Genomic DNA, 17,474 nt, shown 5'->3' with positions numbered 1-17,474 from the left:
GAACAGATCTGAGATGGCTTCCCCCTTCCTTCTCCTATGAACAAGAACCCTTTTTGAGCCTGTGGGCCCTTCCCTGGGTAGGTAAATGTTCAGTGAAGATACCTACAACATGGGCTTCTATGGAGGTGGAGGGTGTGAGGCTGTGGATGAGGGTGACACTGCTTTATGGAGTTCCAGGCAAACTGTTTGGAATACAGTGGAGGCCCGTTTTAGAAACCAGGAAGTGATTTTTGCCTCCTTTGCACACGCCCTGGGAATGGTGGACACATAATGGCCATAGTCACCTCTTTGTCACACACTGATGCTAAGAGTGTGTGTTAGTCACTCAGTCGTGTCCGACTCTTTGTGAGCCCATGGACTGGTTAGTCACTCAGTTGTGTCCAACTCTTTGTGACCCCATGGACTGTAGCCCGCCAGGCTCCTCTGTCCATGGGATTTCCCAGGCAGGAATACTGGAGTGGATTGCCATTTCCTGCTCCAGGGGATCTTCCTGATCCAGGGATCGAACCCAGGTCTCCTGCATCACGGACAGTTTCTTTACCATCGGAGTCCCTAGGGAAGGCAAGAATAGTGCTCACTTAATGTCTCTGTGTAGCAATATACAAGCAATACAAATGTACAAATTGCAGGCTAAAACGGAAGTGAGCAAAAACTTCTTCATTATTTTGTCACAGAACTTTATTTCTGTTAAAAGTTGCTTTTCTGATAAGTGGTATGAACTTGATCTCAGCCAATCACGTTTTCTTCCCTTACTCTGGGGTTTCATCTAGCTTCTGAGAGAGGCTGGTGGACTGTGATGGTGTTGGATGAGGGAGAGAGGGGAGCACAGATGTCTGCTCTGAGCTACCTTCTACCGAAGCCATCGTCAGCTGAAACATCCATTCTAGTCTTTGGGAAGTCTCATGCTGATCCGTGTGGCTCCATTGTGTTACTCCTTGAAGGTATGTGAGAGTCATTTTTTCTCTCTGCTTTTATTTACCTCCTAAATGAACTACCTGTACCCAGTCATTCATTGTCTGAGGCTCTGCTTTTAGGAGGAGCTGAACTAAGATAGATCTTTAAAGATGAAAATTTCAGTGCTTGGGCAGGGTCTTTGTTTATCCTTGGGATTAGAGGTTTATGGCTTAATACTGGCTCTTTTTTTGTACTCTAGGCTCAGGAAGGCACAGTTTGAAGGGATAGAATTGGTAGTGGAATGAACATGTGGAACTTTCTCTTTCATTATTTTTGTGATACAGTAAAGCTGTGTAACCAACTTGAAGACTCAGTTGTCAAGGTGACAAGTTCCATTTATTTAGGCTGCACTCATCTGGACAGCTCTGCTTCAGACTGTGAGTTGCCTGGATTTAGTTCCAGAATGTGAGTCTGCCTCATACACATTTGTTCTGGAAACAGGCTAAAGGGCCTGTAGCTCCCAGAAACATGCTCTTCTCATAGCACTGACGCACTGAAAAGCAAGATCCAAGCCAAACTATGGGAGCAGATTTAAGATCCTTGATCGCCTCCTGTCTGCTAATATTTCACTGACCAAAGCAGATCAAGCTTAGCATCCATAGGCCACGAAAGTACACTGTCCACCAGGGCAGAGAGAGAGCAGCATGAATAATAATCGCCATCGTGTGTATTAGTGTATAGCCTTGCAAAATTATCAGGCAGTTAGGAAGACATTGCTCTCCCTTCTTCTGAGTTTAAATTTTTGTTAAGGAATTAATGTCTGTCCTCAGGACATGTGTGTGTGTTTGTGTTTATACTTGCAGCCTGCACATGGTTAATCTAGGACTTACTAAGTGGACATTCCAAAGAAATCAAACTATCTTTAATCCCCCTGGTGGGAAGACTTTGAAGATGGCTAGATGTGGAGAACAAAAACCAGTTGAACAGTCCTTCTGGAATTCTTGAGAAATTGTTTTGGCTTTCCTGAGTATTAATGACTTAGGAAGGGGGAATGGAGTCTGGGGGGAAACCAACCTCTGCGTAGGAAGGTGTCAGACTCTGAAATGGTGGGTGGAAACTCCTGGAATAAGGGTTTGGAGCAGGAGAGAAAATGGGCTGAGAATAGGAGGTCAGAATTAGAAACTGGGGGCTTTTGATGAGGGGCCCCCTGGGAAGAATTCAATGCTGAGTTGCTGTAATCCCGCTGGTAAACAAAGTCATAATTAGTAACTGTTGCAAATGATGCTCTCACATGCTGGCCCTGGAGTTTTTTTTTTTTCTCAGCACTTCAGTTCAGTTCAGTTCAGTTCAGTCGCTCAGTCGTGTCCGACTCTCCGCGACCCCATGAATCACAGCACGCCAGGCCTCCCTGTCCATCACCAACTCCCGGAGTACACTCAAACTCATGTCCACAGAGTCTAAGTCTCACAACCTTGTATGTTGTCAAAAAAAGTGAAAGACTGGCCTATAAAGCAGGGTGAAACATGTGCATTACCATATGTGAAACGAATCACCGGTCCAGGTTCAATGCATGATACAGGGTGCTCGGGGCTGGTGTACTGGGATGAACCTATTAAAGTAGATTCTTAAATTGCCTTTAAGAAAGCCCATTGAACTTAATATAAACCTTTGCCTTTTAGTTTTTACAGTTCATTTAGGGAATATAATCAGAGAAGGAGATCCTGTTTTTGTTGGAAACATAAGCTTCTATTTTCTTTTTGACTTAGCGAGGAACCATTTATTCTTCAGATTTATAAGCATATTGTACATATTCTGGTTAATACATCAAGCGTATAACGTGGGAGTTCCTTTAAAAATGCTAGAGCACACATGTTAAACTCAGCTACACATTATATTAGGTTATGAGACAAATGTCACTTTTAATACCACAACATATACATATTACACTTTTTTTTTCTCACTGACAGAGGAACATGCCTTTCAAAAATATTTTATTGGATGAAATGTTCTTACTCTCAGGAAAATTTTGGTTTTTAATATAATTTATTATGCCTTTTAAAATTCTGTTTGATAAAAGCATTTGGTAAAGCATTATAAATACCTGTAAAGAAAATATAGTTTAAAATTCTGAGGGAAATATTATATAAGTTTCCTCTTTTTACATTTTCACAAAAATCCACACAGGCACTAAGAAAGACTGACAAAAATATTTCAAGTCTGAACAATATGTTCCAGGTTGGAAACATTCAAACATGACTTACTTTATTTAACTATTAAAGCTTCTCTTGATTGAACCTTTGGCTATGGTCCAATGGTTGATTGGGGTTTTAACCAGAAACAGATACTGTTAGAAGGATGAAAAAGAAAGCTTCATACAAATTAGCACTAGTTTGGGAATGGGGTCAGGAGGAGTTTTCATCTGTTATTTTTTATTGGACCCTCTGGGCCTTAGCTTTATTTTTTTTTCATTGATTTATTTTTAACTCATTGGAAACTTAGCTTTTTTTTTTTTTCATAACAACTCTCTGGTACTTTTCAGCTTTGATGTGCTGCAATTTTCCAAAATTCTGTTTAGCCCTGTGAATCATACAGCATGTAATGCCACCATGACAGAGGGATACTGCCGTTCCTCCAGGGGGCCATCCTCAGTACATCGTGCGTGTTGCTCTAGAAACACCCTCATTCTGCACAATCGGGGGTGAAAGTCTGTCTTACCAGATTCACCTTAAAGCAAGTGACAGACCCTAGGGTTCTCCTGATCTAGTTCAGTGGAGTTCTCTTCCTGGTCCAGTGGCCTAACGAAGTTCAGACTTCATGGAAGGATTGCAAACAGCCGACTGGGTGGGAGAATGCCAGCACTGTCAGTGGCTGGAGCCTTTGTGAAGGCGGGAAACCAGGGGCTTGGCAGTTCATGAATTAGAAATAAGTGAGCATCTGGGTGAGGTGAGATGAAACTCGTAAGTCAAACAAGATTTCAGAGGTATTTTCAAGGGTCTAAAATACCTTTTCTTTTTTTTTCTGGCCAGTAAATTAGATCGTGACAAATTCTTGTATTTATTGATTATCACACAGTTCCTGCCCGAAAGAAGTTGGGGATATTTTTTTCCTAACGCCTTTATACTGTACACGTTCATTTCGTGAAGGAATAGGCAAAATCAAATGCCTATTGAACATGCACCAGTCAGGGGGCCGTGATAAGCAGCATGGGTGAACAGGGTACCATGGGGACGTGTGTCCAAGTCTATAACTGCTAGGCAGCTGCTACTCAGCTCCGGTAAGCTGTTGCTGCGAGGGATATGCATCTGCCAGTCAGGTTTTATGTGAAATCTCATAGTTTCAATAATCACTCCCATTTTTAAAACATTTAACATGCCAAACAAAATCTAGCTGAGGGTCAGATGCTGCCTGTGGGCGGCCAGCTTGTGTCCTCTGAGTTGAAGCTTGGAAACAATTTGAGAATTGGGAGACTATCATCTGTAAGACTGGAAAAGCGCCTTTGGTGTCAAGGAACAAAAACTCAAAGATCCAGAAAAATCTGCCGTAATGAATGTAATTTAAAACACAACAAAACCTTCCATTGGCTCTCCTTATGATGAACATTTTCCTGTTATTACATTGCTTTTCCATGTTATGAGTGGTGGTTTCCTGTTATGACTATTTAAAAAAAATTATGACTAGGAATGGCCAAGTCCCCAATACAAGTTTGTTCTAAGAAAGTGGTATCAATAGCTCTCTCAGTATTTAGTTTGTGGCTGAGAAAGGAGAAGGTAAGGGGGAAGAGAGGAAGGCCAGCACTCACAGCCTCAGTCGCAGTCACCTTCAGATCCATGGAGGCCTCTCCATGGTACACCAAGCAAAGAATATTCTGAAACGGCTCACACCAGCCAGTGCAGGGTTTGAGGTCTGTTTCTGGATCTGAATAACCCAGCCTTTCCCCAAAATGACCTAATGGCCTCTTCCTGAATGAGCAGCACTTCGGAGCAGAAAAGTCCGGGATATGAATCTAATTAAGAGCTCCTTCATTAGAGACTTTTCAAGCCCTTCTTTGGCATCAATTTGAAGAACTGTATGGCAAAGACAGGGGACAAGCTATTAGAAACTATCTTCCTTCCTCTCATTTTTTTTGCAGGTTGTTTTTCAAAGTAATCTATTGTCCTGTGTACCTTTTATTTTGAGACATGAAATGGGAGGCCCGAGTAGGCATTCTCGTGTGGTGTGAGAACCAGATATGAACCGTGGCCCCAGAAAGAACAAAACGTTTGACTTGTGCAAGCTGGGAAGACGTGCTTTGTGCAATCAGTTCAGGAAGTTGGATTTACTGCTTGAACTCCTAGCTTTCAAATATCCAATTTAGGGAGAAAAAGAAAGAGTACCACAAAGGATATTAGAAGCAGAAGAACCAATGACAAAACACCCACTTCAGACACAGGCAAAATCTAAGGGGGGAGGAAGAAGCGTGGCTATCTCCAGCTTCGGACCAGCACGCATTTTAATTTTCCTCCTTCAGAAGGTCCACCAGAGCTTGGAGCAGCCGGTCGTCCCTGTGCTTGTAAGGTTTCGTGTTGTAGAAGCCATCAACATAGTCGTTATACAGACTGTCCTCAGAGTCTTTAAGCTGGGAGGGCTTGTTCAGCCTTTCCAGGGCTTCATAGAAATTTTCATAAGGGATGTTGAGCTTCGCACTTGGGGACTTCTTTGGTGATTGCTTTGAGGGTGAGTTTTTGCTGAAAGCGCTCTGCAGGAGTCTCAGCATGGCCTCAGAAGGGGCGCCCTCTGCCAACTCATCCCTTCTGCCCCCGACTCCACTGCCGCTGGGGCTTTGGGATGCCTGAGTGTTCTCATTCGGGCCCTCTTGTGTAGGCTGCTCCTGAAACACAGAAAGCCACCGGCCAAGGGGAGAAAGCTCATTATTTAGGAGCCAGCAAGGCAGCTACAACACACACCCAATGCCTGTCCCTCAAGAGGCTGTCTGTGGAGCAGAGAGAGTGCAAAGCTTGGCCTCACACTGACTGGGATTTCAGTCTGCATTTTCCCGTTCACTAATGCATCTTTGAAGTGAAGTGAAGTGAAGGTCGCTCAGTTGTGTCCGACTCTTTGTGACCCCATGGACTATCCTGTCTATGGAATTCTCCAGGCCAGCATACTGGAGTGGGTAACCTTTCCCTTCTCCAGGGGCTTTGGCACCTTTTTAATCTCCCTGAACTTCCCCCGTCATATGGCAGTAAGAATTCCTCCATTTCTTGTGGGTTTTGAAGCTTGAATGGGATGATGTAGGTGAGTGTGCATACCTGTTATACCTGTTGGTTTCCTTCGCTTGTCAGCCTGCTATAGTAGAATGCATGTTAGGGAATTTAATAACATTGAATTCATTCATTTTAATGTCTTAAGTTCTAGATGGAAAAGTTAACTGTAAAAGATAGTACAGTCTTATCCTATGGAAAATCAACAATTTGCACTCCCTTTCCTCCCATCCATGTTTTGGGAAGGAGCCGCTGCTAAGACAGGCAGGAACTCCTGCAGAGGCACCAGTAGTGCTGTTGTGTGGCAGCTCTCTGGAGGCCTCTTGCTCTGTTAGGAGCTGCCCTTTCAGCTGCTGAATTGTCAGAAATGGTCTGGGAAGAGACTCGGGCAGTGGTCCAGGAAATGGGGGCACTGGAGAGATCAGAGAAGCATTTCTTGGTCACCTGTTATGGAAGTATTTCACTATTTTAACAATCAAAAGAAAAGTGAAAGTGAAGTCACTCAGTCGTGTCTGACTCTTTGTGACCCTGTGGACTATAGCCCACCAGGCTCCTCCATCCACGGGATTTTCTAGGCAAGAGTACAAGAGTGGGTTGCCATTTCCTTCTCCAGATCTGCCCGACCCAGGGATTGAACCCAGGTCTCCTGCATTGTAGGCAGACACGTTACCATCCGAGCCACCAGTAAAGTCCTTAACAATCAAAGGGTTCTGTTAATACCCCTTAGGGAATCTTTGAGGAAAAAGTTCCTGCAGGGTGCCCCCTGCTTCCAGGACTGTGACGAGGAGGCCTCTGGGATAGGGCCCCAGTGGAAGCTATTTTGCAGAACGTAGATGGGGCCAGAATATGAGCTGAGGCCTTCACACAGCTAGTTTATACATTTCTTGAATAAAGAATGTCTTTGTATCTTCCAAAACACCTGTCACAGAGCCAGGCCTGTTCAGGGAAGGTCGTCCTGGAAACGCTGATAACCTGCCTGCTATGATCTGAGGCACAGTGCTAGAGGCCTGGGGGACACACAGATAAAGAAAACGTGTTTTCTGCCCACCATCTGATAAGGGAGAAGCCAGCGGCTTCTGGCTGAGACCCGGGAATATAACTGACTGACTTCAGCTTTCCTCAGCAAGTTTCTGAGAAAAACTGTGATTCTGAGCTCCCCTTGGAGTTGCCAAGAAGCATCAATTAAGGAATTAGTGAAGAGAAGCGTGCATGATCTGGTGCCTTGACCCTTGGTCTTCTTTCTGTAAAATGGACATACTGAGATCTATCCTTTTTAGGTTATAAGCATCATAAGTTAAATGAGACAGTGTGGAAAATCCTTTAAGGCTAGGTGCAATACAAACATTAGGTATATGTGAGCATACAAAAAGATAGCTTTCTTTAAAATTTGATACTATTGTAAATGGAGAAAATTCATGTTCGAGAACTGAATGATATTGAATTCATTCATTTTAATTTCTAAATTTTGGATAAAAGAATAAGTGAGACAATTTTCTATCAAAAATAAAGTTCACTTCTACTCCCTTTCCTCCCAACCCACTTTTTAACTCACTTCCTGCCTAAAAGTTAGGGGCAGGTTCACCCACTACATTGTTGATTGTGTGTGCACGATAAGTCGCTTCAGTCATGTCCAAGTCTTTGTGACCCTGTAGACTGTAGCCCACCAGGCTCCTCTGTCCATGGGATTCAGGCAAGAATCCTAGAGTGGGATGCCCTGCCCTCCTCCAGGGAATCTTCCTGACCCAGGGATTGAGCCCGCATCTCCAGGCAGGCCCTTTACCACTAGCGCCCCCTGGGAAGCCCGGTTCAGAGCAGAGCGCGCCGGGCAGCGCAGCCGCACAGACCTCCGCGGAGCCCGCCGTCTTCTCCGCGCCCCTCCGGTCGTTCTGCACGGCGTTGTAGGACGTGTACACCCGGGGCTGCTTCATGTGCTCTGGCTGGGAGGAGGTCCCGTGCAGGACCAGCTTCCAGGTCACGATTCTTCCTTCGTTTTGCATTCTTCCAGACTAACGAATAAGCATACATAATGTTAGTGTGTGTTCTGAGCAGTAGAAAACACACGGCTTCAAGATAGCTGAGAGATTTTACAGTGACAGCCTAATTTTCAAATTCTGCGCATTCCATGTGTAGAGCTCTGTGTACAAAGGCGTAAATCACTAGACTCACTCTTGCTATGAAAACGAGTAGTTGACAGGTTCAGAGATTTACAAACTGGTTGTTTTTAATTTAAAAAGGAGAACTCTCTGCGTGAACCTTCTTTTCTATATTGGGTGTGTTCTTGAAAAGTTGACAGTCCCTTATATAATGGGAATTATATTTACCAATTATCAACTTGTAGAAACATTCCACTGGAATGAAAGTCTGGAGTATTATAAATAACCTTCAACACTGAGCAGTCCTTAAGAACTGTATATTTGTAGGAATAATAATTTTTACAGGCTCGACAATTATGTTAAAAATAACGTGCTAAAATCTAAAATATCTAAAGAAAAAACAAACTCTAAACTGTAGTCAGGTTTTGCAAACTTGATATAAAACAGGCCCATCTTGGTTAACAGATTTTCTTAGTTTCCTTGTGGTGACATTGAGTTAAAAAATGGAGGCCAACTTCAGGAACAGAACCATCAACTAAAAACGTTTTCTTCTTCCCCCTATGAGAGCAGAAATGTTTACCATTTCCATGGCTAAATCACAATTTTAACAGTCTTTAGGTGAAAGGTATTCTCAGAGAAAAAAGTAACAATGACTGTAGTATTTGTATTAATTTAATTGACACCTTCAGGGATTTAAAATCATTTATTTTTGAAAAGTTATCTAGACATTAAATCTGGTGCTACTGATCCTTATAACACTGCTAGCTCTGGAGAACTTGAACCCAAAACACCATTCATTTATATGCTCACCTATATAAAATGCTGGAGAAATGATATAAAAATAAATGACTCAACTGAATTTGAATTTTGCTCCAACACTGTTTTTAGGGACTGTGTTACAATTATAGAAGAATATCAGAGTGTTAGCAAACACAGAAAACTGAGAAATGCTTTTGTTTCATAACTGAAATAAAACAAAAAAATCACATTAAATAAAATATCTTATCTAACAAGTAAACTACTTCTAAATAACCACTGTGGTAAATATTGTTAAGAGTCCCTTTATATGCCCCCAGCAGATGTTAGTCGCTCAGTCATAACTCTTTGCAACCTCATGACCTGTAGCTTCCCAGGCTCCTCTGTCCATGGAATTTTCCAGGCAAGAATACTGGAGTGGGTTGCCACTTCCTACTCTAGGGGACGCTCCTGACCCAGGGAATGAACCCCCATCCCTTGCATCTCCTACATTGATGGGCAGATTCTTTAGCACTAGCACCACCTGGGAAGCCTTGACCCCAGCAGTGTCATAGTAAAACTGGTGTAGCATTGACAACCAGGCTTGTGAATATAGCTGATTCTGGTGTCTGATAGCTCATGTGGCTGGCTGTGTTCTGACATGGAAACATTTGTCCCACAGTCTGTCACGATGTGTATCAAAATGTTTTTTCTTCCTTCTTACATGGCTGGTGCCTAATTTTTTTTAAAAAATATTATTTTTATAGCCAAGTGGGCAGAGCTTAAAACATATATACCTTCTCCTTGGCCTCTCTAAGGAGTGATCAAAGTTCCTTTGGGTCCTTGCTGCTGCTGCTGCTAAGTCGCATCAGTTGTGTCCGACTCTGTGCGACCCCATAGACGGCAGCCCACCAGGCTCCGCCATCCCTGGGATTCTCCAGGCAAGAACACTGGAGTGGGTTGCCATTTCCTTCTCCAATGCATGAAAGTGAAAAATGAAAGGGAAGTCGCCCAGTTGTGTCCAACTCTTTGTGACTCCATGGACTGCAGCCTATCAGGCTCCTCCGTCCATGGGATTCTCCAGACAAGAGTACTGGAGTGGGTCGCCATTGGTGGGTCCTTACTGATGCACTAACTTTAAAAGTGCTTCCAAGTGTTTAAAAGTGAGCTGTGGTTCAGTATCCTTTCATTCATACTTACCATGTCTGTAATTCGCAAAGTCCAAGTGCCTATGGGATTCTCTCCCCACGTGTGAACAGACATGAAGTCCCAGTTCTTAAAGCCATTGGGAGATGTGTCCCGCTCTCTTTCAGCCAACAGTACAGTGCTGGTTCCTGTTTTCATGCAAGAAACACAAGTTAATGAGTGTCCTGACAGAACTGATAGTAGGACACACTCTAGCATTTGATAACTGAAAATGAAAGTGGGGAGAGATAAGCCTTCTTAATTTTCCCTTTGAATATAATGCCAGGGTGGCAACGTTCCCGAGGGAAAAAAAGTTTTATTCACAATACTTAATGCATTGCCTGGCATATAATAAGTTCTCAGTAAATATCTTAGAAAAATAAATAATGGATGGATATATTGAATAAGGTTTATTTGAATAAGGAGAACTCAGAGAACTATGCTTATGAACTGCATTAAAGAAGAGAGTCAGAGACCTAACATACATATTAATGGAACTATCATTTTGAAATTTAAGAGAAAAATTTTAAAATTTAATAGATTCCTGGGTCTATAATGTAGCATAGACATAATAAAACCATGTATAATTTACTAACATCTTTTGATATAAAAATTCCTAGTAAGAGTTACTATAAATTTTCACATCCAAGTTCTCTATAGATCAGTAAATAATATTTTCAAAAGAAAATGTCAATGAAAAAGCATTCTACCAGTATTTGGGGCCAGTTCCCAGATATTAAGAAAGCATAGTTCCAAAATTAATAGGGCCAGCTCCAAACCACTAATAAGTTCATATTCTAGAAGGATGTTATAAAGATAGCTCATCTTTTTCATACATCACTTAGGGGAATTGAATTTAGTCAGTTGAATCCTATTAAAGTATAAAAAAGGATTGGGACAGCTTCTCCTGGTTGGATTGTAGCTTATATTTCACAAACTCTTTACCACCCATGATCTTGTTTGATTTAGTAACCTTTCAGGAAAGGACAAATGTCAATATATCATATCATATGCCCTTAATCATGTAATTGTGGAAAATTTCTTTAGTGTTCTCAACTCTCATAGATCAGAATTCTCAGTTTTTAAATTAATTCCTTGGATGTGTCTGATGTATCTGGCAGTTTAATTATTAGACTAACTTTCACTAATGAGAGAAATGAATGATATAGATCAGTGACTTGGGAAAATGAACACAGTTTGAAAATTCGTAACTCAGAGGGTTTATTAATTGGTATTATTTGAGTAAATGTCATTCTTTGCTTATCTAAGGATCAGTTGAAATGAACAGGGTAGAGTTCTGAGGCCAAAAAAAAAACGAAAGCATATTTTTTAAGACCTGAAAGTACCTATGAAAGACTTAGGCCTATATATAAGCAAAAATCAATCATTGATTTGAAATCATTTAATTTATGCTTAAAAATTTAAATACATAGTTTAGAATAAATTTAATCTTTTTTTTTTTTTAAACTTACCAGCAGCCGAAGTGAGGGTGACATGAAGGTCTCCTCTGCGGGAATATTCAATTGTTGCTTCAAATTGCACATGTTCCAGTGACTTGATAGCATTTTCTTGACCTTCACAAGCTCTTGTTGGAATTTCTATGATGACTTCTCCATTAGCTTTAAGGGCTCTAAATAGATTAAAGAATAATCAGTGAACAAAGTTGAATCTCTTCCTTACATTTTATGGAAATGTATACACAGCACTCTTCTTAGTATCTATTAAGTAGATATTGAGCTAGGCTTGTTATCTCTGTTATGAGTAGAACCCCATGAAGATAGATCGATAAATCCCTGGAGGAGGAAATGGCAAGCCATTCCAGTAATCTTGCCTGGAAAATTCCAAGGACAGAGGAGCCTGGGGAGCTATAGTCCATAGGGTCTCAAAGAGTCAGGACTGAGCATGCATGTATGCATACATACAGATAAATAGAACAGAGTAGAAATCCCAGAAATAAACCCACCCATTAGACCGGAAACTGTAAAACTTCTAGAAGAAAACATAGGGGAAAAGTTTCGTGCCACTGGTCTTGGCAGTGATTTAATGGATATGACAATAAAAGCACAAGCAGCAAAAGATAAAAATAAACAAGTAGGACCACATCAAACTGAAAAGCCTCTGCACAGTAAAGAAAACAAACTGAAAAGGCAACCTAAGAACAGTAGACAATATGTGATAAATGGTTAATCTCTAAAATACATAAGAACTCCTATAACTTAATAGCAAAAATCCTAACAATCTGATTCAAAACAGTGAGCTGAGGACCTGAATAGACATTTCTTCAAAGAAGACATACAACTGGCCAACAGATATGTGTGTGTTGGTGGGGGGGGGGGCAAAGTTCACCATTATTAATCATCAGGGAAATTCAAATCAAGACCCAAATCAAAATACCCATCAAGATCAGGATGACTATTACTTAAAAAAGAAAATAAAAAAGAGAAGCAAGCGTTGGTGAGGATGTGGAGAAACTGGAACTCTTGTACAATTGGTGGGAATGCAAAATGGTGCAGCCAGTATGTAAAACAGCATGAAACTTCCTTAAAAAATAAAACTACCATATGATCCAGCAATCTCACTTCTGAATATTTATCCAAAAGAATTGAAATCAGGATCTCCAAGAGATACTGCTGCTGCTGCTGCTGCTAAGTCACTTCAGTCGTGTCCGACTCTGTGTGACCCCATAGATGGAAGCCCACCAGGCTCCCCCGTCCCTGGGATTCTCCAGGCAAGAACACTGGAGTGGGTTGCCATTTCCTTCTCCAATGTGTGAAAGTGAAGTTGCTCAGTTGTGTCCGACCCTTAGCGACCCCACGGACTGCAGCCTACCAGGCTGCTCCATCCATGGGATTTTCTAGGCAACAGTACTGGAGTGGCTTGCCATTGCCAAGAGATACTAGCCTTCCCATTTTCATTGCATTGTTATTCTTAATAACCAAGATTTGGGAACAACCTAGATATTCATCAATAGATGAATGGATAAAGAAAATATGATATTTATATACAATGGAACATTAGCTTTAAAAAAGGATATTCTGCTATATGTGACAGTATGGATACGTGAGGACATTATGCTGAGTGAATGAACCAGTCACAGGTGCATAAACATTGCATAATACTATTTATACAAGATGTCTAAAATAGTCGAATTCATAGAATCAGAGAGTGGAATGTTGGTTGCCGTGGGCTGTTGGGGTGAGGGATGGAGAGTTACTAATCAGTGGGTATCAAGTTTCAGTTAAGCAAGGTTAGTAAGTTCTAAAGATCAGCTGTGCATTGTACTGATAGTTAACAGTTAAGTATTGTATACTGAACAATTTAAGGGGGTAGATCTCATGTTGAGTTCTGAACATAAGGGAAGAAAAGTAAATGGTAAGGAACACAAACATAGATACTTGAATGCAATACTATTTGTTATAGCCTCAAATTCAAGCTGGTTTGTCTCATATTAATCCAAAAGTGGTCCATTACTGAAATATACCTTTTTCAGAAATGATTTTTATCTCCTTAATGCATGCCATCCAAGCCTCCTACCCTTGGGTATTTTGTGTGAGTGTACCTTCAGTATAATTGTGGTTGTCTTGATACCAGATTCAGGTTCTGCCCGTAGAGGTAATGGGACACCTGTAGTCTAATTGAAAGCCTTGTGGCATAAAGTGAGATTCTTTTGGAAGTAGGTTTTGGGTAACACTGGTTGGCAAGTACTGCATCTCATCAATTCTAAGATACGTTAAAAAAAAATTTTAACATCTTTGAATTTGGGATGAATTTTAATAAACTGATGATTTGTAATAGTTTAATTGGCAGTGATTTTTCTTAGTGGTCTATAGGACAATGGAGCACATTCAGTTCAGTCGCTCAGTCATGTCCAACTCTTTGCGACCCCGTAGACTGCAGCACACCAGGCTTCCCTATCCATCACCAACTCCCGGAGCTTGCTCAAACTCATATCCACCGAGTTGGCACACATATTGTTGGAGACAGGCTATGAAAGGAAAATACAAGTGTGCTGTTAACATGATTTGCAAATCTTCAGTCTCTGTGACCTCTCATGGAGCCACAGGGAACACTGGCAAATGCCATCTCCATCTACTTCAGAAGGGTAGGGGAGAAAAACTAGGCAGAGTGACAAGCATCATTCTCAAATAGTGCCATGGCACACAATTGTTTAAAATTCCTGGAGACACTTACCTGGGCTCAAAGTCCTTGTCCTTGACAACACATTCCTTCTTCTCGGGCACACTGCTCCAGGTGCTGGGATCAGCCAAATCCACCAGAGCTTTGGCATTTAGCAGCCCGAATCCAAATCGACTGTTCACCATCAAGCCTGCTCCGTTCTTTTTCCATCCAGGGTTATTGGCCAGCGGGTCATACTCAGAGGTCCATACAACCAAGTGCTGCATATCTCGCCAGGTGAGATTTGGACTGGACAGGAAGTGACCAAAAGAATGTTCAGGGACAAAAAGGAGTTTCCTTGTGAAAGCAAGTGTTAAAAACAAGCATCTCCATTCAGAGATGGTAAGGTGTCTTTTGCAACTGTGCCTCTGTAATTTTAGCGTGTATCACTATTGGTATATCTTTCACTCAGAATTAAAAATACAGTCTTACAAATTATTAAATTTTGGTTTTCAGTACTGTAGAAATGTAGGACCAAGTTCTAATGACTTAGACTTGACTGGATCAAAAATTAAAAATGATGGCACTTCCTTTGTGTCCTCCATTCTGATGCTGTCCATGAACAACCTTAGTATTTTCAACATTATGAACCCACAGTCGAGGTCTTGACTTTGTTCTCAGGAAAACTCAGATTTAGACTTGGACTGGTTACCCACTCCTAAATATTTTTTTGTCTCGTTTTTATACGGCAAAAGTGTCAAGAAGCTCTTAGCGACTTGAGCTCATTCTTACGAGGCACCGTGCTGACCAGAGTGGGAATACGCAAGGGAGTAGTTCACGTCTTTAAGGAGTTCGGTCAGTTCAGTTGCTCAGTCATGCCTGACTCCTTGAGATCCATGGACTGCAGCACGCCGGGCTTCAAATCCAGTGAAAGAACTGAGTCCGTTTAATAACTGTATCTATTGAGTCCTGTATTCATAGCATAATGTATTGTTGGACTTTGAAGGAGAAATCATTCTTTTGGGATGGGAGCGTTCTAGAAAGGCTCTTCTAGGAGGAAGTATTCTGAGATGAACTTTAAAGGATGGGTAGGATGTTAAGAAGTGGAGAGAGAGAATGAGAGATGAGGGAATGGAACAAAACCTCTGAGCAGGGGAAGTATAGGGCACGCCCAGAGGATGCTGACAGTCTGGTTTACTGGAGCCGGGGAGAGGCGAGGAGGAACACTGAGCCAGGTGGTGAGGACTTGAATGCCAGGAAAAGGAGCTTATACTTTATCCTTTGGGCACGGGGGCGCCATCGCAGATTTTTGAGCAATGAAATGGTATAATCAGAAGTCTTGGTAAAATTAATAGCAACATAAGGATAAGTCAGAGGTGCCTGGGAGTGCTGGGTCTGTTAATAATGAAGACGGAGCCTTCCCTGATCACCTTATTTAAGATTTCAACTCCCCCCAAATGCTCCTGTCCTGTCTTATCTTGCTGTGCTTTGTTTTCCTTTTATGCTGCTTATCATCTTCTAACATACTGAGCAACTCATTTGTTCTGTGTGTTATTAGCGTCTCTCTCCCCTCCTAGAATCAGCAATGAAAAGGGCTGAGATGTTTATCCTTGTTCTCTGATGTGAACCAACCACTTAGAATGCCAGGCATAGTGTATATGCTGGGTAAATATTAGCCGGTTGGATGGTTGAACGTGTCTAAGTGTTAACTAGCCTTAAATACAATTTTAAAACTTACTGTTATTTAGTCATTAGAAGTCTTTCATGATCTCAGGCCTTTCCTTAGCTTTGAGACCTGCATTGTTTCTATCAGCCCAGTCAAGCCTTATTTAGATAAATAAATGCCTAAGTGTTGAGTCCTCCCGGGTTCTGTCTTACCACTAGGCTGTGAAACAGCCAACAGGGGAATCTGGCTCACTTTGCTCTTTTCTCCCCAGAGCTGGTCATGAACTGGTTTGACAATCCCTTGGTGACAACAGGAGGCAGTGCACGTTCCTAAACACGGAGGAGTCTGCTCCTGGTTAAAAGCCCAGTCCTCATATGAAGCTTTACAAAGTCCGAATCTGGTGGCCTCGTGGGCATGCTGCCCTCTGCATGCCAGCCTGGGTGCCAAGCCCACGCATCGCCCTCTCTGAAGGGAGCCATAGTAGTCAAGGACTCCTGTCCTCCTCTCCCAGCAAGCTCTTTGCATATTTACATTCCTGGGCCTTCTTATCTGAGGTCTTGGGCACCTCGGCCAAGGCCTCCTGATGGGCGGAAGAGGGGAAACCTTGAAAACACCTCTCCCCAGTCTGACTCAGTACCCAGGACTTCTCCACTCCCAACCTTGCCCCTCACCCCCACCCTATCCCAGAGTCCAGAAAACCACCAGAGGCTTGCGTTGGCTCCCTCAACAGTGAGACAACAAGCCCCCATGTCCAAACTTTTAACCTGACCTTCAACTGGTGTGCCTTTCCATGGGAGAGGGTGGGGGGAAATGGAACAGGGAAAGCTGGTGTTTTCTCTGGTTTTAGACTCTGGCTTATACCGTCACGGTAAGTGACTGAAAGCTTAACTCTTTCAGTTTTGGTGTGTTACCTGGCAGCTTAATATACCCTCTCTCTGCTCAGCTGAGCTCCTGACAGATGTCACGCTTCAACCCAGGGAGTGACTGAGAGAGCCCTTGGAGAGACTGTAGTTCAGTGATTCTCCAAGGTTCAAGGCTGCTTGCATCATAGTCACCTGGTGCACTTGTAAATAATGAAAATTCTTGAGTCCCACCCTGAACCTACTGAGCCAAAATACCTGCGGGTAGGGAGTGATTTTATATTTGAAAAAGCTGTCTAGCCAGTTTTGTGTTACAGCTACAATAATAGGAGCTGAAAGAAAGAATACAAGTGTCTATCTAATTAAGGTAATTAGAAGTCACTGGGGTCAGAATCATCAGTCAGAATCAGTTCAGTTCAGTTCAGTCGCTCAGTCGTGTCCGACTCTTTGTGACCCCATGAATCACAGCACGCCAGGCCTCCCTGTCCATCACCAACTCCCGGAGTTCACTCAAACTCATGTCCATCGAGTCGGTGATGCCATCCAGCCATCTCATTCTCTGTTGTCCCCGTCTCCTCCCACCCCCAATCCCTCCTAGCATCAGACTCTTTTCCAGTGAGTCAACTCATCGCATGAGGTTGAGTTTCAGCTTTAGCATGAGTCCTTCCAATGAACACCCAGGGTT

At 42.3% G+C, this 17,474-nt stretch overlaps 1 protein-coding gene and 1 pseudogene across 2 annotated transcripts in view; one reads left to right on the top strand and one right to left on the bottom strand.

The window, feature by feature from the left end:
* LOC129558979 (polyadenylate-binding protein 1 pseudogene) overlaps positions 1 to 17,474 on the top strand; it is a 180,795-nt pseudogene that overhangs the window by 17,180 nt on the left and 146,141 nt on the right. The window lies entirely within an intron of this gene.
* Positions 5,384 to 17,474, bottom strand: part of PCSK1 (proprotein convertase subtilisin/kexin type 1) — a 41,579-nt gene continuing 29,488 nt past the window's right edge. Inside the window, exons 10-14 of the mRNA XM_055429440.2 lie at positions 14,339 to 14,572; positions 11,620 to 11,777; positions 10,163 to 10,296; positions 7,979 to 8,140; positions 5,384 to 5,761 (exon numbers count right to left, since the gene is read on the bottom strand). Coding sequence (XP_055285415.1) covers positions 5,384 to 5,761; positions 7,979 to 8,140; positions 10,163 to 10,296; positions 11,620 to 11,777; positions 14,339 to 14,572 — 1,066 coding nt within the window. The remainder of the gene's footprint in view (positions 5,762 to 7,978; positions 8,141 to 10,162; positions 10,297 to 11,619; positions 11,778 to 14,338; positions 14,573 to 17,474) is intronic.

Source organism: Moschus berezovskii, chromosome 8, assembly GCF_049115385.1.
Source record: "Moschus berezovskii isolate FMDL1 chromosome 8, NW_MosBer_1.0, whole genome shotgun sequence".
Taxonomy (NCBI): domain Eukaryota; kingdom Metazoa; phylum Chordata; class Mammalia; order Artiodactyla; family Moschidae; genus Moschus; species Moschus berezovskii.
The sequence above is the reverse complement of the archived record's forward strand: the minus strand, read 5'-3'. Positions and strand labels throughout refer to the sequence as shown.